At 56.0% G+C, this 20,305-nt stretch overlaps 2 protein-coding genes across 2 annotated transcripts; one reads left to right on the forward strand and one right to left on the reverse strand.

The window, feature by feature from the left end:
* The first annotated feature begins 640 nt into the window (after positions 1–640).
* On the forward strand, positions 641–4,105 carry LOC113567192 (IQ motif and SEC7 domain-containing protein 3-like). The gene is made up of 5 exons (XM_026994361.1): positions 641–705; positions 994–1,187; positions 1,256–2,559; positions 2,627–3,479; positions 3,544–4,105. The coding sequence occupies exons 1-5, from the start codon at positions 641–643 to the stop codon at positions 4,020–4,022; spliced, it is 2,895 nt and encodes a 964-aa protein (XP_026850162.1). The 3' UTR covers positions 4,023–4,105.
* Positions 4,106–12,847: 8,742 nt separating this feature from the next.
* LOC113567193 (IQ motif and SEC7 domain-containing protein 3-like) lies at positions 12,848–17,298 on the reverse strand. Its single transcript, XM_026994362.1, has 5 exons — positions 17,234–17,298; positions 16,752–16,948; positions 15,365–16,683; positions 13,474–14,326; positions 12,848–13,409 (listed from the first exon to the last, which is right to left on the reverse strand). Exons 1-5 carry the CDS (start codon positions 17,296–17,298, stop codon positions 12,931–12,933), a joined length of 2,913 nt encoding a protein of 970 aa, XP_026850163.1. The 3' UTR covers positions 12,848–12,930.
* Between the last annotated feature and the right edge of the window lie 3,007 nt (positions 17,299–20,305).

Genomic DNA, 20,305 nt, shown 5'->3' on the forward strand with positions numbered 1-20,305 from the left:
GAGGCAGGCCAAGCCGGTGGACCCAGCCCAGTGCCACAGATGTCAGGCATTCGGGCACACCCGCACCTACTGCAGGCGTTCATTCGTCTGTATGAAGTGTGCGGGTGCCCACGCGTCCACGGCATGTGCCAAGCCAAGGGCAGACGCCCCTAAATGCGCCAATTGCCAGGGCGCCCACATCAGCGCCTACAAGGGATGTCCGGCATTCAAGGCAGCAAGGGGCCGCCTTCTGTCCCACCGAGTGGCCATGCAGGAGTTGCGTCGCAAGCGCAGCTCGCTTCTGCAGCCATTGCCAGAGCAGCAGCCACCACCAGCAAGAACAACACCAGCACATCCAGGGCGCCGACAGCAGCAGCAACAGCAAGCTCAAACGCCAGCCAATCCCTGGCGCGGACAGCAGCAGCAGGCAGCATGGACGCCACTCAATGTCTCCTCTCCTGGGCGACGAAGAGGACAACAACATCAGCAGAAGCAGAAGCAGCAGCAGCCAATACATACAAAAAAACAGACGCCTGCTGCCTCTGGCCCACGCACTGGGCGACGACGTCCAGAGCAGCCATTGAGCCGTTCCCAGGCACAACAGCAGCAGCAGCTACAGCAGATGCAGCAGCACCAGCAGCAGCAGCACCAGCACCAGGGAATGCACAAGAAGAACTCGATCCGCAATGGCGGAGATGTCCTCAAGCGCGGACGGGCACAGTCAGCGTAAGTATTGCCTCTCTCAAAGGGAAAACCATGGACACGATTGGGGAGCCTCTTCTTTATGGGATTACCCAAAGATATAAGTCTCGTTTGGAGGCATTGAGTGTCTTGAAAGGGAATCGGGAACAGATTAATAGAATAGATACGACCCTTTGGTGATATTTTGGCGATGTCCCTTCCGTTTAAAGACGGAAATTCTGCTGTTAAAAATTCCAGTTTAGATCTCTGTTTGTTTTGCCTCAATCAATCAACAATCAATAGCATAGCATAGTTGTTAGCTCTGTGACAAAGCATAGATACGTATCTACGGAGGAGATTGAAAGCAGTACAGGAGGCAGGTGGCAGCTGGACTAAGAGCTCTATTAAACGCCAGATCCCCTCCTCCATTGCACACTCTGGGCATTCTGGCAATCAAAAGTCGCGCTCTCTGTCGATGCGGGAGCGACGACAGCTGGACTGCAGTCCCATACCACGTAGTCAATCGGGTAAGGAATCACTCTCTCCCCCTGCTTGTGGATCCTTTGCTTAATCCAACTCCTCTGTCTTTTTGCAGGCGCCTCTCCCGTTTCCATTTCGGGATCCACAGCCACCGCTGGCGGAATGGCCTCCCATCCGCATGTGAATCTGCTGCACGCGGCCGAGCCGCATTACTACAATGCCCAGGGAGCCGTCTACTACACCAGCTACCACGGCTCCCCGCACGACCTGAGCTACGCCAGCTCCGCGGACGTCTCGCTGAACGCCTCGTGGGTGAACGCCAGCGGGCACAGCCCCCACACGCCCTACTACTCGGCGGCACAGATCTACATGCGCCCCAAGGGCGGCAGCACCACGCCCACTCCCAGCTGCAGCGGCAGCACGGGCAGCGGCAGCGGCAGTGGCAGCGGCAGCTGCAAGAAGGTTCCGCCGGAGGTGCCCAAGCGCACCTCTTCGATCACGGCACAGCAGCAGAGCCAGCTGCTGCTGCTGCAGCGCCAGACACCGCCGCCCCCGTCGCTGCTGCGGACCAACGGGCTCTGCAAGACGGCGGAGAACGGCAGCCTGACCTCCGTCCAGAGTTCCGGCTCAGACTCGAGCGTCACCTCGGCGGAGCGGAACATGAACAGCGACCTCGGATCGGACCGCAGCAACTCCCCCCACACGTGGAAGCGTGGCACGGCCCTGAACAGCTCCCAGCAGTTCTCCACGCACTCGGCCGACTCGGTATCGGTCTCGGTGCCCAGCGGAGGTGGAGGTGGAGCCGTTGTGGTCTCCGGAGCAGCCATAGCTGCTGCTGGGCCCGGAGCTTATGCCGCACAGATGCAGGCGGCCGTGGCAGCGGCCACAGCGGCGGGCGGAGTACCGCCGACGGACGATCATGCCGTCTCGTCGCACACCAGCGCCGCGCAGTACGAGCAGCACGAGCAGCAGCAGCTGCAGGCAGCGGCCTCCGCCGCGGGCGTGGCCCAGAACTACAAGATGTCGGAGACCATACGCAAGCGGCAGTACCGCGTGGGCCTCAATCTGTTCAACAAGAAGCCGGAGAAGGGCATCACCTATCTCATCCGCAGGGGCTTCCTCGAGAACACGCCACAGGGCGTGGCTCGTTTCCTGATCACGCGCAAGGGCCTCTCCCGCCAGATGATCGGCGAGTATCTGGGCAATCTGCAGAACCAGTTCAACATGGCCGTGCTCAGCTGCTTCGCCATGGAGCTGGACCTGTCCGGCCGCCAGGTGGACGTGGCCCTGCGCAAGTTCCAGGCCTACTTCCGGATGCCCGGGGAGGCGCAGAAGATTGAGCGGCTGATGGAGATCTTCTCGCAGCGCTACTGCGAGTGCAATGCGGACATTGTGGGGCGCCTAAGATCATCCGATACGGTAGAGTCTCCCCTCCCCTCCCCTCCTTGGAGGTTCGCCTACTAATCCGATTTATATTTGTTCAGAGATCTTTGTGCTGGCATTTGCCATCATTATGCTCAATACGGATCTGCACACGCCCAATCTGAAGCCGGAAAGGCGCATGCGCGTCGAGGACTTCATCAAGAATCTGCGAGGCATCGACGATTGCCACGACATTGACAAGGACATGCTGAGCGGCATCTATGAGCGCGTCAAGTCGGACGAGTTCAAGCCGGGCAGCGACCACGTCACCCAGGTGATGAAGGTGCAGGCCACCATTGTCGGCAAGAAGCCGAATCTGGCGCTGCCCCACCGGCGGCTGGTCTGCTATTGCCGCCTGTACGAGATACCCGACGTGAACAAGAAGGAGCGGCCGGGCGTCCACCAGCGCGAGGTGTTCCTCTTCAACGACCTGCTGGTCATCACCAAGATATTCAGCAAGAAGAAGACCTCCGTGACGTACACGTTCCGCAACAGCTTCCCGCTCTGCGGCACGGTGGTGACCCTGCTGGACATGCCCAACTATCCGTTCTGCATCCAGCTGTCGCAGAAGGTCGACGGTAAGATCCTGATCACCTTCAATGCCCGCAACGAGCACGACCGCTGCAAGTTTGCCGAGGATCTCAAGGAGTCCATCAGCGAGATGGACGAAATGGAATCGCTGCGCATCGAGGCAGAGCTGGAGCGCCAGAAGTCGGCGCGCAACCGGGCCCCGGGGAACGCAGAGAACCGCGATAGTGGCGTGGCCGATGTGGAGGTGTGTCCCTGTCCCTATGGCTCCCAGCCAGGCGGCGGCTCCCAGGCAGCCGGCGAGCAGGCAGCTGGCAACTCGGCCGACTCCACGCAGCAGCTGAAGCGCAGTGCGCTCAGCAACAGTCTCCTGGACATGCACGAGCAATGTGAGTTCTCAGACTCAAATTTTGATATGTGAGAGCGTTTGTCTTATTCCGAGTCTCCTTCCAGTTGGCAACGAGAAGCCCCAGCGACGAGGCAGCGTCGGCTCCCTGGACAGCGGCATGAGCATCTCCTTCCAGTCGACCACCACGTCCAGCGCCTCGCGGGAGAATGCGGCGGCCATTGCAGCTGCCGCCAATGCAGCGGCGGCTGCCAAGATGCGTTTCAACATGCCGCCAACGGCGGCGATTGCCACGCCCAACAATGTGTATGCAGCGCCCGGAATGCAGGCGTACACGCATGCCAACTTTGTGCAGCAGTCGCAGGCCGCCTACATGATGCAGCAGCAGCAAATGCTTCAGCAACAGGCACAAATGCAAGCCCAGGCGCAAGCCCAGGCCCAAGCGCAGGCTCAGGCGCAGGCGCTACAGCAGCAGGGAGGCGGAGGAGCAGGAGTAGGAGGAGGAGCCGTGGTCACGGGTCGAATCCCTGGAAGGGAGAGGAAGGCCTCACGCTCCGATGAGAACGCACGGTCGACGGAGGTCTAAGTCATCTACTCATCTACGTATTGTACATTTCCGTTGTTCAGCAAAGCGATAAATATTAAATCTATATAGCATATAGAGTCAAATATCTGTATAATCCGAATCGAAACGAACCGAAAGCCATTTTTTCTGCAACACCTAACAAACAAACATACACACACACCACACACACAGCTTACGAGTATATAGTGAATTTTGAATGTTCCTTCGTTCTCTGCTAATATTAATTGATGTACATAAATTAAACAATTGTCTGTTTCCCGCACTATCTACTTGCTAAAATAAGTTTCTAAAACTAATTGTATATATATACATTCAGCATACACGCATACACGTACGATATACATATACATGTAGCCCCTACGATCTACGATAGCTATTCTCAATATATATATACAAACACGTACACAATCTTCTCTACCAATTAATTACAAATGCGATCTATGAATGTACGATTACTAGTTCTATTAGCACATACTAACATCCCGCCCCGTTGAGTGCGCGGATGATAGTTTTTTTGCCCCTGCTCCAGCCAATGCTCCACTAGCTCTACCTCACTCACCTGCAAATGCAACTAGTAGCTGCGGCACAGGAACCCACAGCAGCAGCAGCGGCGGCGGCGTTGGGCTGCTCCAGCTGCCCGCCCTGAGTATGCCCAATGCCAGACAAACTCGGATGCTGCAGCGACAGCACCAACCAACGACAATTATTCCCCCCCCCCCCCATCATTCTGCCAGCTGTCCCCGACATTATGCCCATTCTGGACAAGCTGCAGAATGACCCGAGGGTGGGCAACAGTAGCTATCACACCAAGCTCATCAGCCGCAATGGTGTCCGTATCCAGGCCCGCGACATGGCTACCAGGGATGCCATCATGGCAATCCTGGGCGATGGCGACGGCAACGAGGCGATGACTGGCCACTACACACACCAGCACAAGAGTGACCGTGGGCTACGGATCGTCGTGCGAGATCTACACCACTCCACAAGCACCCAACTAATAAAAAATCAGATGGCCGAATTGGGTTATTATGTTATATTTATTAGAGCCATTAAAGGGAGATCCGATGGACAGCCGCTCGACCAGTTCGAGTTGGAGATAGCCCCCAAGCCGGATGAAAGCCACCACGATGTCCTCCAATTAACCCAGCTGGGCAACCAGTTGGTGACCGTTGAGAGGCAGGCCAAGCCGGTGGACCCAGCCCAGTGCCACAGATGTCAGGCATTCGGGCACACCCGCACCTACTGCAGGCGTTCATTCGTCTGTATGAAGTGTGCGGGTGCCCACGCGTCCACGGCATGTGCCAAGCCAAGGGCAGACGCCCCTAAATGCGCCAATTGCCAGGGCGCCCACATCAGCGCCTACAAGGGATGTCCGGCATTCAAGGCAGCAAGGGGCCGCCTTCTGTCCCACCGAGTGGCCATGCAGGAGTTGCGTCGCAAGCGCAGCTCGCTTCTGCAGCCATTGCCAGAGCAGCAGCCACCACCAGCAAGAACAACACCAGCACATCCAGGGCGCCGACAGCAGCAGCAACAGCAAGCTCAAACGCCAGCCAATCCCTGGCGCGGACAGCAGCAGCAGGCAGCATGGACGCCACTCAATGTCTCCTCTCCTGGGCGACGAAGAGGACAACAACATCAGCAGAAGCAGAAGCAGCAGCAGCCAATACATACAAAAAAACAGACGCCTGCTGCCTCTGGCCCACGCACTGGGCGACGACGTCCAGAGCAGCCATTGAGCCGTTCCCAGGCACAACAGCAGCAGCAGCTACAGCAGCTGCAACAGCAGCCGCAGCGCGAACAACAACAGCGACAGCAGCAGCAGCAGCTTGCCAACAACCGCTCCCGGCAGAAGATGCAGCCGAAACGCCAATCTTGCGAGGGATCCTGCAGCCAGGCACTGTTGGAGAATACGCAGAGGATGACGCGATTGGAAAAGAGGCTGGAAGCGATGATGTCACTACTCACCTCGCTCATCCAATCCCAGGCAGTGACGGCAACTCCAGCAGTTCCAGTGACATCGGAAAATCCACCAACAATGGCAGCAGCAGCAGTGGTTGCCCCAGCTCCACAGCCACCACAAAAAACGTCAGGGCCAATGCCAGCCGCCATTCCAGAGACGGATCCTGAAACGGATGAAGAAAATGATGACGATGAGATGTGGACAGATGACGACTCCATGGATGACATTAAGGCCTACGCCCGCAACATGAGGTACCATCTTGACAACCAGATATCCTGGAACGCTGTGTACTAATTGGACACATCTCTGCCACTGCAATGGATTAAATGACAAATGCATATCAACCGCATGCCACAACAAAAATTAACAACGGACGCTGCCGCCATCAAAGCAATTAAATAAAACATCAACACACACACAAACATCCATTACACTTGGGCGGCCGGACCTGTGCCGTTCGAGTAGATGTGTGTCGTGTCCGCCATCGTCCTTAGCTGGTGGCCGGATCCAGTGCCATGGCATTCAGAGTGCCCTATGGTCCTGGAAAAGGAAAAATCCATCAGCCACACATACGATTAAAAAGGGCGCTCAAAATACTTACCGCCAGCCATTCAGACACACACACACAAACATCCATTACACTTGGGCGGCCGGACCTGGGCCGTTCGAGTTATGCCATCGCCATCGTCCTTAGTTGGTGGCCGGATCCAGTGCCATGGCATTCAGAGTGCCCTATGGTCCTGGAAAAGGAAAAATCCATCAGCCACACATACGATTAAAAAAGGGCTCTCAAAATACCTACCGCCAGCCATTCAGACACACACACACACACACATCCATTACACTTGGGCGGCCGGACCTGGGCCGTTCGAGTTATGCCATCGCCATCGTCCTTAGTTGGTGGCCGGATCCAGTGCCATGGCATTCAGAGTGCCCTATGGTCCTGGAAAAGGAAAAATCCATCAGCCACACATACGATTAAAAAGGGCTCTCAAAATACCTACCGCCAGCCATTCAGACACACACACACACACACATCCATTACACTTGGGCGGCCTGCAACACTGCACATTTCTGCACATTTCGATCTCATTTCTTTAACCCCTTCTTCCCCCCCCTTATTGTTACTATCGTAATTAGGGCGGTTCTCCGACACCCCACTAAAAAAAAATTATTACAATCTGTGATAAAACTTCGGCGGCAACGGTGCTGACAATTGATTATCGGTTTCGTAATCGACTTTCAAATCAGCATCAGTTGTCGCCACACCCCACCACTACGGCCTAAATTGAGCCAAATATGCAAGTCTTCGCATATATCCACTACGTTCCCTATAAACTGCTCGCCCAGGCGGCAAGGGTAGTAGAGGCGACTGAAGACCACATACCGCATTACAACCAACAAAACATCAAGTTGACAAACTCACAGGGGATCAAATCAAATTTTAAGTTAGGGAAAATTACAAAGAAGAGACAGCATACTTTTGAGCGCGGCCCCACTTTACTTTCTTGACTCACACCGCACACACACACACTTGACACCCTCTTGACAATTCATACTTTTGGAGCCTTTTGCCCCGATCGTGGAATCGAGTCTCGAGTCTGGATCTCTGTCCAAACGAGAAAAAGTCGTGTCGTGAGCGTTGTGGAGTCGAGTCGTGTTTGAGGTTTAGTCCCTCCGTCAAAGTGCCGAAAAGTTTATCTCTCTCTCTTTCTCTTTTTCCCTTGCCCCCCCCTCCCCCCTGCTGACTGCGGGCCTAGTCGAGGTTACAAGTGTTTAACGTTGCTGCAGTTTATATGTTTGTAAATTATTGTGCCATTAAATGTACCAGTAAAAAGTGTTTGAGTGCCGTTTAAAAGTTAAATTGTAAAAAACAAACAAACAACGAGGGGGAACGTTGTGAGTTGCTGCGGACACCGCAACTCTAAGGTTATACCCGATACTAAGTCAGTATGGCTCTCCTCCGGCAGACGCCGCTAATATTTAACGACACGACAGAGAGTCGACAAGACAGGAAATCAGTCTGAGCGTGACGTCGGGCGCTGCGTAGCCACTGCAAATTGATTTGTTCCTTTTGGCTAAATGGTCTGATCTGATCCAGATTCAACAATCTAATAGATATGGTCATTATCTATGATTCTGCGTTTTTAGTTTTCTCAAATCTGCAATATTGTGGATGCAACAGATTTTCGTCCTTTGTGGGGGCGGATGGGGGTGGGGCGAAATTCTGAGATATACGTTTTATAGTGACATCTTAAAGGAGTGTGTGCACCAAATTTGGTTACTCTAGCCTTAATAGTCTCTGAGATTTGTGGTTGCCTCAGATTTTCGTCCTTTGCGGGGGCGGAAGGGGGTGTGGCGAAATTTGGACAGGAAACGGTCAAGGTCCGATATCACAGGAGTGTGGATACCAAATTTGGTTGCTCTGGCTTTTATAGGTTCTGAGATCCTTGAACTCATATTTTGCAATTGGCAAAACCGACCATGAAACCTGTGTGTTAGAGTGAGACAGAGCGAGAAAGAGTGAAATTGTTTTCGTGATTCTGGCTGTAATAATTATACGATCTGGTTCAGATTTTGCACTCTAGAAGATATAGTCATCTTCTACGATTCTGCGTTTTTAGTTTTCTCGTATCGTCGAAATTGTGGATGCCACAGATTTTCGCCTTTTGTGGGGGCGGAAGTGGGCGGGGCAAAGTTTTGAAATATTTTTGGAGCAGTGACATATCACAGAAGTCTGGATCCAAAACATCGTTGCTCTAGCTCTTATAGTCTTTGAGCATTAGGCGCTGAAGGGGACGGACAGACGGACAGACGGACGGACGGACAGACAGACAGGGCTCAATCGACTCGGCTATTGATGCTGATCAAGAATATATATACTTTATAGGGTCGGAAACGATTCCTTCTGGACGTTACACACATCCACTTTTACCACAAATCTAATATACCCCAATACTCATTTTGAGTATCGGGTATAAAAATGTACATCTACTAAATTAAGACATATACCCACAAAGAGAAATTAATAAAGCAACGCGCTTGGTTGCTGGCGGCTCACACCCCAGCCTCTCAGTTCCTCCCCTGTATGGAGCACTGAGTGCCCTCAACCCAAAGCGGGTATATAATTGGAAAAAAAAACTCAAAAAAACTGTGTGAATCAATCTGACTTGACAAAATCTCCACTCGCGTCGGTCGAAAAAATTTATTACCAAATCCAACCAAAGCCAATCCAGCGCAGCTATGCCACGCGGTTCCACTGCCAGAAGAGGACGACGACGACGAGGACCACACGGCGTCACAGCCAGGGATCGCCCCAAATCAGCCATTTCCACTGCCAGCTCCGACAGCGCCGCCGACGGCGAAGCCAGCGCCGACAGCGCAGCCACCGGCGCCGTGGCAGACGCAGCGATACTGAGACGCCAATCCACCGACTCCGCCACCTGGTTGGAGGCACTTCCTCCAATTCCTGGACCGGCTCCAGCCACCATTACCGGGTATGTGAGGACCACAAATACCGACACCACCATCACGGCCACTCCGGCCACTCCGGCCACAAGCCCCATCCCCGACCTGCCCTGCCCCAACAGCTGGGCGGCCATTCCCAATCTCACCAGCCAGGAGCAGTTCCAGATCGGCGATTGGGTTGAGGCGGTCCATACCCAGGAACGCCAGCGGCAGCAGAAGCAGCAGAACATCAGCAGCAGCAGCAGCAGCGGTAGTCGCCGGCTTGAGGCATTGGCGGCGTCGGCAGCGGCAGCGGCGTCAGCCAAAGCACCGCAATGTCAAGCACCGCTATGCCAAGCCAAGCCAAGCCTAGCGGTACCGAGCGCGCCAATAATTCCGCTTCCCACACTCCAACACACACATACACGTATCGATGCACCGTATGCCGATGCTTCGTGTGGAGAGAGCCGGAAACAGCAAGGAACGAGAGAAGGCGCAAAGAGAGAGCGGGTAACGACCTCGTACCAGCGACAGTACGAGAGGGCACTCGAGCAGCCTCTACACGAACAGCAGCCAACACAAGATTCGTGCTCGAGTGCCCGTTCGGGAGCGAGTTCGAACTCGAACCACAGCCATGGCACAAACCCCGCTCGATCGGCCACAGCAGCGGTTCCAAATGCAATGCACACAGCCAATACCACAACCACAAATACAATGATGACATACATCAGCACACAAACAGCGACATCAAACACAAAAACGACAACTACAATTACGTCGGCAGCCAGACGATGCCTGTTAACAGCAATGTTAACAGGCGGACCCCCCCCACCACCGCCGCCAGAGGAACATCAGCAGCAGCAAACACATCAACAACAACAACAACATCAGCCAATAGCAACAAACACAGCCAATACCGATGATATCCCATCCACCTCTGCTGCAGCGGCCCGTTCGCCACTGAAGCGCGTCCGCGCCGAGGTGGATGACGATGACGATGATGACAGTGATGACTCGGATGCTGCAGCGACAGCACCAACCAACGACAATTATTCCCCCCCCCATCATTCTGCCAGCTGTCCCCGACATTATGCCCATTCTGGACAAGCTGCAGAATGACCCGAGGGTGGGCAACAGTAGCTATCACACCAAGCTCATCAGCCGCAATGGTGTCCGTATCCAGGCCCGCGACATGGCTACCAGGGATGCCATCATGGCGGCTGGCATTGGCCCTGACGTTTTTTGTGGTGGCTGTGGAGCTGGGGCAACCACTGCTGCTGCTGCCATTGTTGGTGGATTTTCCGATGTCACTGGAACTGCTGGAGTTGCCGTCACTGCCTGGGATTGGATGAGCGAGGTGAGTAGTGACATCATCGCTTCCAGCCTCTTTTCCAATCGCGTCATCCTCTGCGTATTCTCCAACAGTGCCTGGCTGCAGGATCCCTCGCAAGATTGGCGTTTCGGCTGCATCTTCTGCCGGGAGCGGTTGTTGGCAAGCTGCTGCTGCTGCAGTCGCTGTTGTTGTTCGCGCTGCGGCTGCTGTTGCAGCTGCTGTAGCTGCTGCTGCTGTTGTGCCTGGGAACGGCTCAATGGCTGCTCTGGACGTCGTCGCCCAGTGCGTGGGCCAGAGGCAGCAGGCGTCTGTTTTTTTGTATGTATTGGCTGCTGCTGCTTCTGCTTCTGCTGATGTTGTTGTCCTCTTCGTCGCCCAGGAGAGGAGACATTGAGTGGCGTCCATGCTGCCTGCTGCTGCTGTCCGCGCCAGGGATTGGCTGGCGTTTGAGCTTGCTGTTGCTGCTGCTGTCGGCGCCCTGGATGTGCTGGTGTTGTTCTTGCTGGTGGTGGCTGCTGCTCTGGCAATGGCTGCAGAAGCGAGCTGCGCTTGCGACGCAACTCCTGCATGGCCACTCGGTGGGACAGAAGGCGGCCCCTTGCTGCCTTGAATGCCGGACATCCCTTGTAGGCGCTGATGTGGGCGCCCTGGCAATTGGCGCATTTAGGGGCGTCTGCCCTTGGCTTGGCACATGCCGTGGACGCGTGGGCACCCGCACACTTCATACAGACGAATGAACGCCTGCAGTAGGTGCGGGTGTGCCCGAATGCCTGACATCTGTGGCACTGGGCTGGGTCCACCGGCTTGGCCTGCCTCTCAACGGTCACCAACTGGTTGCCCAGCTGGGTTAATTGGAGGACATCGTGGTGGCTTTCATCCGGCTTGGGGGCTATCTCCAACTCGAACTGGTCGAGCGGCTGTCCATCGGATCTCCCTTTAATGGCTCTAATAAATATAACATAATAACCCAATTCGGCCATCTGATTTTTTATTAGTTGGGTGCTTGTGGAGTGGTGTAGATCTCGCACGACGATCCGTAGCCCACGGTCACTCTTGTGCTGGTGTGTGTAGTGGCCAGTCATCGCCTCGTTGCCGTCGCCATCGCCCAGGATTGCCATGATGGCATCCCTGGTAGCCATGTCGCGGGCCTGGATACGGACACCATTGCGGCTGATGAGCTTGGTGTGATAGCTACTGTTGCCCACCCTCGGGTCATTCTGCAGCTTGTCCAGAATGGGCATAATGTCGGGGACAGCTGGCAGAATGATGGGGGGGGGGGAATAATTGTCGTTGGTTGGTGCTGTCGCTGCAGCATCCGAGTTTGTCTGGCATTGGGCATACTCAGGGCGGGCAGCTGGAGCAGCCCAACGCCGCCGCCGCTGCTGCTGCTGTGGGTTCCTGTGCCGCAGCTACTAGTTGCATTTGCAGGTGAGTGAGGTAGAGCTAGTGGAGCATTGGCTGGAGCAGGGGCAAAAAAACTATCATCCGCGCACTCAACGGGGCGGGATGTTAGTATGTGCTAATAGAACTAGTAATCGTACATTCATAGATCGCATTTGTAATTAATTGGTAGAGAAGATTAGATAAAAATGTGTTGGTTTTTGGGGGGGGGGGGGGGGGGGGGCGGGGGGGGGGGGGGGGGGGGGTGGGGGGGCGTTATGTTGCTTAGAGGTTGCCTTGGGTAAATTGGTGTTTCAAGTTCTTGGAGGAAGTCAAGTGTTATACAATTTGTTTGTATATATATATATATCTATATATATGTGTGTACGTGTTTGTATATATATATTGAGAATAGCTATCGTAGATCGTAGGGGCTACATGTATATGTATATCGTACGTGTATGCGTGTATGCTGAATGTATATATATACAATTAGTTTTAGAAACTTATTTTAGCAAGTAGATAGTGCGGGAAACAGACAATTGTTTAATTTATGTACATCAATTAATATTAGCAGAGAACGAAGGAACATTCAAATTTCACTATATACTCGTAAGCTGTGTGTGTGGTGTGTGTGTATGTTTGTTTGTTAGGTGTTGCAGAAAAAATGGCTTTCGGTTCGTTTCGATTCGGATTATACAGATATTTGACTCTATATGCTATATAGATTTAATATTTATCGCTTTGCTGAACAACGGAAATGTACAATACGTAGATGAGTAGATGACTTAGACCTCCGTCGACCGTGCGTTCTCATCGGAGCGTGAGGCCTTCCTCTCCCTTCCAGGGATTCGACCCGTGACCACGGCTCCTCCTCCTACTCCTGCTCCTCCGCCTCCCTGCTGCTGTAGCGCCTGCGCCTGAGCCTGCGCTTGGGCCTGGGCTTGCGCCTGGGCTTGCATTTGTGCCTGTTGCTGAAGCATTTGCTGCTGCTGCATCATGTAGGCGGCCTGCGACTGCTGCACAAAGTTGGCATGCGTGTACGCCTGCATTCCGGGCGCTGCATACACATTGTTGGGCGTGGCAATCGCCGCCGTTGGCGGCATGTTGAAACGCATCTTGGCAGCCGCCGCTGCATTGGCGGCAGCTGCAATGGCCGCCGCATTCTCCCGCGAGGCGCTGGACGTGGTGGTCGACTGGAAGGAGATGCTCATGCCGCTGTCCAGGGAGCCGACGCTGCCTCGTCGCTGGGGCTTCTCGTTGCCAACTGGAAGGAGACTCGGAATAAGACAAACGCTCTCACATATCAAAATTTGAGTCTGAGAACTCACATTGCTCGTGCATGTCCAGGAGACTGTTGCTGAGCGCACTGCGCTTCAGCTGCTGCGTGGAGTCGGCCGAGTTGCCAGCTGCCTGCTCGCCGGCTGCCTGGGAGCCGCCGCCTGGCTGGGAGCCATAGGGACAGGGACACACCTCCACATCGGCCACGCCACTATCGCGGTTCTCTGCGTTCCCCGGGGCCCGGTTGCGCGCCGACTTCTGGCGCTCCAGCTCTGCCTCGATGCGCAGCGATTCCATTTCGTCCATCTCGCTGATGGACTCCTTGAGATCCTCGGCAAACTTGCAGCGGTCGTGCTCGTTGCGGGCATTGAAGGTGATCAGGATCTTACCGTCGACCTTCTGCGACAGCTGGATGCAGAACGGATAGTTGGGCATGTCCAGCAGGGTCACCACCGTGCCGCAGAGCGGGAAGCTGTTGCGGAACGTGTACGTCACGGAGGTCTTCTTCTTGCTGAATATCTTGGTGATGACCAGCAGGTCGTTGAAGAGGAACACCTCGCGCTGGTGGACGCCCGGCCGCTCCTTCTTGTTCACGTCGGGTATCTCGTACAGGCGGCAATAGCAGACCAGCCGCCGGTGGGGCAGCGCCAGATTCGGCTTCTTGCCGACAATGGTGGCCTGCACCTTCATCACCTGGGTGACGTGGTCGCTGCCCGGCTTGAACTCGTCCGACTTGACGCGCTCATAGATGCCGCTCAGCATGTCCTTGTCAATGTCGTGGCAATCGTCGATGCCTCGCAGATTCTTGATGAAGTCCTCGACGCGCATGCGCCTTTCCGGCTTCAGATTGGGCGTGTGCAGATCCGTATTGAGCATAATGATGGCAAATGCCAGCACAAAGATCTGTAAACAAATATAAATCGGATTAGTAGGCGAACCTCCAAGGAGGGGAGGGGAGGGGAGACTCTACCGTATCGGATGATCTTAGGCGCCCCACAATGTCCGCATTGCACTCGCAGTAGCGCTGCGAGAAGATCTCCATCAGCCGCTCAATCTTCTGCGCCTCCCCGGGCATCCGGAAGTAGGCCTGGAACTTGCGCAGGGCCACGTCCACCTGGCGGCCGGACAGGTCCAGCTCCATGGCGAAGCAGCTGAGCACGGCCATGTTGAACTGGTTCTGCAGATTGCCCAGATACTCGCCGATCATCTGGCGGGAGAGGCCCTTGCGCGTGATCAGGAAACGAGCCACGCCCTGTGGCGTGTTCTCGAGGAAGCCCCTGCGGATGAGATAGGTGATGCCCTTCTCCGGCTTCTTGTTGAACAGATTGAGGCCCACGCGGTACTGCCGCTTGCGTATGGTCTCCGACATCTTGTAGTTCTGGGCCACGCCCGCGGCGGAGGCCGCTGCCTGCAGCTGCTGCTGCTCGTGCTGCTGCTGTTCGTGCTGCTCGTACTGCGCGGCGCTGGTGTGCGACGAGACGGCATGATCGTCCGTCGGCGGTACTCCGCCCGCCGCTGTGGCCGCTGCCACGGCCGCCTGCATCTGTGCGGCATAAGCTCCGGGCCCAGCAGCAGCTATGGCTGCTCCGGAGACCACAACGGCTCCACCTCCACCTCCGCTGGGCACCGAGACCGATACCGAGTCGGCCGAGTGCGTGGAGAACTGCTGGGAGCTGTTCAGGGCCGTGCCACGCTTCCACGTGTGGGGGGAGTTGCTGCGGTCCGATCCGAGGTCGCTGTTCATGTTCCGCTCCGCCGAGGTGACGCTCGAGTCTGAGCCGGAACTCTGGACGGAGGTCAGGCTGCCGTTCTCCGCCGTCTTGCAGAGCCCGTTGGTCCGCAGCAGCGACGGGGGCGGCGGTGTCTGGCGCTGCAGCAGCGCAAATATAAATCGGATTAGTAGGCGAACCTCCAAGGAGGGGAGGGGAGGGGAGACTCTACCGTATCGGATGATCTTAGGCGCCCCACAATGTCCGCATTGCACTCGCAGTAGCGCTGCGAGAAGATCTCCATCAGCCGCTCAATCTTCTGCGCCTCCCCGGGCATCCGGAAGTAGGCCTGGAACTTGCGCAGGGCCACGTCCACCTGGCGGCCGGACAGGTCCAGCTCCATGGCGAAGCAGCTGAGCACGGCCATGTTGAACTGGTTCTGCAGATTGCCCAGATACTCGCCGATCATCTGGCGGGAGAGGCCCTTGCGCGTGATCAGGAAACGAGCCACGCCCTGTGGCGTGTTCTCGAGGAAGCCCCTGCGGATGAGATAGGTGATGCCCTTCTCCGGCTTCTTGTTGAACAGATTGAGGCCCACGCGGTACTGCCGCTTGCGTATGGTCTCCGACATCTTGTAGTTCTGGGCCACGCCCGCGGCGGAGGCCGCTGCCTGCAGCTGCTGCTGCTCGTGCTGCTGCTGTTCGTGCTGCTCGTACTGCGCGGCGCTGGTGTGCGACGAGACGGCATGATCGTCCGTCGGCGGTACTCCGCCCGCCGCTGTGGCCGCTGCCACGGCCGCCTGCATCTGTGCGGCATAAGCTCCGGGCCCAGCAGCAGCTATGGCTGCTCCGGAGACCACAACGGCTCCACCTCCACCTCCGCTGGGCACCGAGACCGATACCGAGTCGGCCGAGTGCGTGGAGAACTGCTGGGAGCTGTTCAGGGCCGTGCCACGCTTCCACGTGTGGGGGGAGTTGCTGCGGTCCGATCCGAGGTCGCTGTTCATGTTCCGCTCCGCCGAGGTGACGCTCGAGTCTGAGCCGGAACTCTGGACGGAGGTCAGGCTGCCGTTCTCCGCCGTCTTGCAGAGCCCGTTGGTCCGCAGCAGCGACGGGGGCGGCGGTGTCTGGCGCTGCAGCAGCAGCAGCTGGCTCTGCTGCTGTGCCGTGATCGAAGAGGTGCGCTTGGGCACCTCCGGCGGAACCTTCTTGCAGCTGCCGCTGCCACTGCCGCTGCCGCTGCCCGTGCTGCCGCTGCAGCTGGGAGTGGGCGTGGTGCTGCCGCCCTTGGGGCGCATGTAGATCTGTGCCGCCGAGTAGTAGGGCGTGTGGGGGCTGTGCCCGCTGGCGTTCACCCACGAGGCGTTCAGCGAGACGTCCGCGGAGCTGGCGTAGCTCAGGTCGTGCGGGGAGCCGTGGTAGCTGGTGTAGTAGACGGCTCCCTGGGCATTGTAGTAATGCGGCTCGGCCGCGTGCAGCAGATTCACATGCGGATGGGAGGCCATTCCGCCAGCGGTGGCTGTGGATCCCGAAATGGAAACGGGAGAGGCGCCTGCAAAAAGACAGAGGAGTTGGATTAAGCAAAGGATCCACAAGCAGGGGGAGAGAGTGATTCCTTACCCGATTGACTACGTGGTATGGGACTGCAGTCCAGCTGTCGTCGCTCCCGCATCGACAGAGAGCGCGACTTTTGATTGCCAGAATGCCCAGAGTGTGCAATGGAGGAGGGGATCTGGCGTTTAATAGAGCTCTTAGTCCAGCTGCCACCTGCCTCCTGTACTGCTTTCAATCTCCTCCGTAGATACGTATCTATGCTTTGTCACAGAGCTAACAACTATGCTATGCTATTGATTGTTGATTGATTGAGGCAAAACAAACAGAGATCTAAACTGGAATTTTTAACAGCAGAATTTCCGTCTTTAAACGGAAGGGACATCGCCAAAATATCACCAAAGGGTCGTATCTATTCTATTAATCTGTTCCCGATTCCCTTTCAAGACACTCAATGCCTCCAAACGAGACTTATATCTTTGGGTAATCCCATAAAGAAGAGGCTCCCCAATCGTGTCCATGGTTTTCCCTTTGAGAGAGGCAATACTTACGCTGACTGTGCCCGTCCGCGCTTGAGGACATCTCCGCCATTGCGGATCGAGTTCTTCTTGTGCATTCCCTGGTGCTGGTGCTGCTGCTGCTGGTGCTGCTGCATCTGCTGTAGCTGCTGCTGCTGTTGTGCCTGGGAACGGCTCAATGGCTGCTCTGGACGTCGTCGCCCAGTGCGTGGGCCAGAGGCAGCAGGCGTCTGTTTTTTTGTATGTATTGGCTGCTGCTGCTTCTGCTTCTGCTGATGTTGTTGTCCTCTTCGTCGCCCAGGAGAGGAGACATTGAGTGGCGTCCATGCTGCCTGCTGCTGCTGTCCGCGCCAGGGATTGGCTGGCGTTTGAGCTTGCTGTTGCTGCTGCTGTCGGCGCCCTGGATGTGCTGGTGTTGTTCTTGCTGGTGGTGGCTGCTGCTCTGGCAATGGCTGCAGAAGCGAGCTGCGCTTGCGACGCAACTCCTGCATGGCCACTCGGTGGGACAGAAGGCGGCCCCTTGCTGCCTTGAATGCCGGACATCCCTTGTAGGCGCTGATGTGGGCGCCCTGGCAATTGGCGCATTTAGGGGCGTCTGCCCTTGGCTTGGCACATGCCGTGGACGCGTGGGCACCCGCACACTTCATACAGACGAATGAACGCCTGCAGTAGGTGCGGGTGTGCCCGAATGCCTGACATCTGTGGCACTGGGCTGGGTCCACCGGCTTGGCCTGCCTCTCAACGGTCACCAACTGGTTGCCCAGTTGGGTTAATTGGAGGACATCGTGGTGGCTTTCATCCGGCTTGGGGGCTATCTCCAACTCGAACTGGTCGAGCGGCTGTCCATCGGATCTCCCTTTAATGGCTCTAATAAATATAACATAATAACCCAATTCGGCCATCTGATTTTTTATTAGTTGGGTGCTTGTGGAGTGGTGTAGATCTCGCACGACGATCCGTAGCCCACGGTCACTCTTGTGCTGGTGTGTGTAGTGGCCAGTCATCGCCTCGTTGCCGTCGCCATCGCCCAGGATTGCCATGATGGCATCCCTGGTAGCCATGTCGCGGGCCTGGATACGGACACCATTGCGGCTGATGAGCTTGGTGTGATAGCTACTGTTGCCCACCCTCGGGTCATTCTGCAGCTTGTCCAGAATGGGCATAATGTCGGGGACAGCTGGCAGAATGATGGGGGGGGGAATAATTGTCGTTGGTTGGTGCTGTCGCTGCAGCATCCGAGTCATCACTGTCATCATCGTCATCGTCATCCACCTCGGCGCGGACGCGCTTCAGTGGCGAACGGGCCGCTGCAGCAGAGGTGGATGGGATATCATCGGTATTGGCTGTGTTTGTTGCTATTGGCTGATGTTGTTGTTGTTGTTGATGTGTTTGCTGCTGCTGATGTTCCTCTGGCGGCGGTGGTGGGGGGGGTCCGCCTGTTAACATTGCTGTTAACAGGCATCGTCTGGCTGCCGACGTAATTGTAGTTGTCGTTTTTGTGTTTGATGTCGCTGTTTGTGTGCTGATGTATGTCATCATTGTATTTGTGGTTGTGGTATTGGCTGTGTGCATTGCATTTGGAACCGCTGCTGTGGCCGATCGAGCGGGGTTTGTGCCATGGCTGTGGTTCGAGTTCGAACTCGCTCCCGAACGGGCACTCGAACACGAATCTTGTGTTGGCTGCTGTTCGTGTAGAGGCTGCTCGAGTGCCCTCTCGTACTGTCGCTGGTACGAGGTCGTTACCCGCTCTCTCTTTGCGCCTTCTCTCGTTCCTTGCTGTTTCCGGCTCTCTCCACACGAAGCATCGGCATACGGTGCATCGATACGTGTATGTGTGTGTTCGTCGCCCAGGAGAGGAGACATTGAGTGGCGTCCATGCTGCCTGCTGCTGCTGTCCGCGCCAGGGATTGGCTGGCGTTTGAGCTTGCTGTTGCTGCTGCTGTCGGCGCCCTGGATGTGCTGGTGTTGTTCTTGCTGGTGGTGGCTGCTGCTCTGGCAATGGCTGCAGAAGCGAGCTGCGCTTGCGACGCAACTCCTGCATGGCCACTCGGTGGGACAGAAGGCGGCCCCTTGCTGCCTTGAATGCCGGACATCCCTTGTAGGCGCTGATGTGGGCGCCCTGGCAATTGGCGCATTTAGGGGCGTCTGCCCTTGGCTTGGCACATGCCGTGGACGCTTGGGCACCCGCACACTTCATACAGACGAATGAACGCCTGCAGTAGGTGCGGGTGTGCCCGAATGCCTGACATCTGTGGCACTGGGCTGGGTCCACCGGCTTGGCCTGCCTCTCAACGGTCACCAACTGGTTGCCCAGCTGGGTTAATTGGAGGACATCGTGGTGGCTTTCATCCGGCTTGGGGGCTATCTCCAACTCGAACTGGTCGAGCGGCTGTCCATCGGATCTCCCTTTAATGGCTCTAATAAATATAACATAATAACCCAATTCGGCCATCTGATTTTTTATTAGTTGGGTGCTTGTGGAGTGGTGTAGATCTCGCACGACGATCCGTAGCCCACGGTCACTCTTGTGCTGGTGTGTGTAGTGGCCAGTCATCGCCTCGTTGCCGTCGCCATCGCCCAGGATTGCCATGATGGCATCCCTGGTAGCCATGTCGCGGGCCTGGATACGGACACCATTGCGGCTGATGAGCTTGGTGTGATAGCTACTGTTGCCCACCCTCGGGTCATTCTGCAGCTTGTCCAGAATGGGCATAATGTCGGGGACAGCTGGCAGAATGATGGGGGGGGGGGAATAATTGTCGTTGGTTGGTGCTGTCGCTGCAGCATCCGAGTTTGTCTGGCATTGGGCATACTCAGGGCGGGCAGCTGGAGCAGCCCAACGCCGCCGCCGCTGCTGCTGCTGTGGGTTCCTGTGCCGCAGCTACTAGTTGCATTTGCAGGTGAGTGAGGTAGAGCTAGTGGAGCATTGGCTGGAGCAGGGGCAAAAAAACTATCATCCGCGCACTCAACGGGGCGGGATGTTAGTATGTGCTAATAGAACTAGTAATCGTACATTCATAGATCGCATTTGTAATTAATTGGTAGAGAAGATTAGATAAAAATGTGTGTGTGGGGGGGGGGGGCGTTATGTTGCTTAGAGGTTGC

This window comes from Drosophila persimilis, unplaced genomic scaffold (assembly GCF_003286085.1).
Source record: "Drosophila persimilis strain 14011-0111.01,24,50 unplaced genomic scaffold, DperRS2 tig00002232-arrow-arrow-pilon, whole genome shotgun sequence".
Lineage (NCBI taxonomy): Eukaryota > Metazoa > Arthropoda > Insecta > Diptera > Drosophilidae > Drosophila > Drosophila persimilis.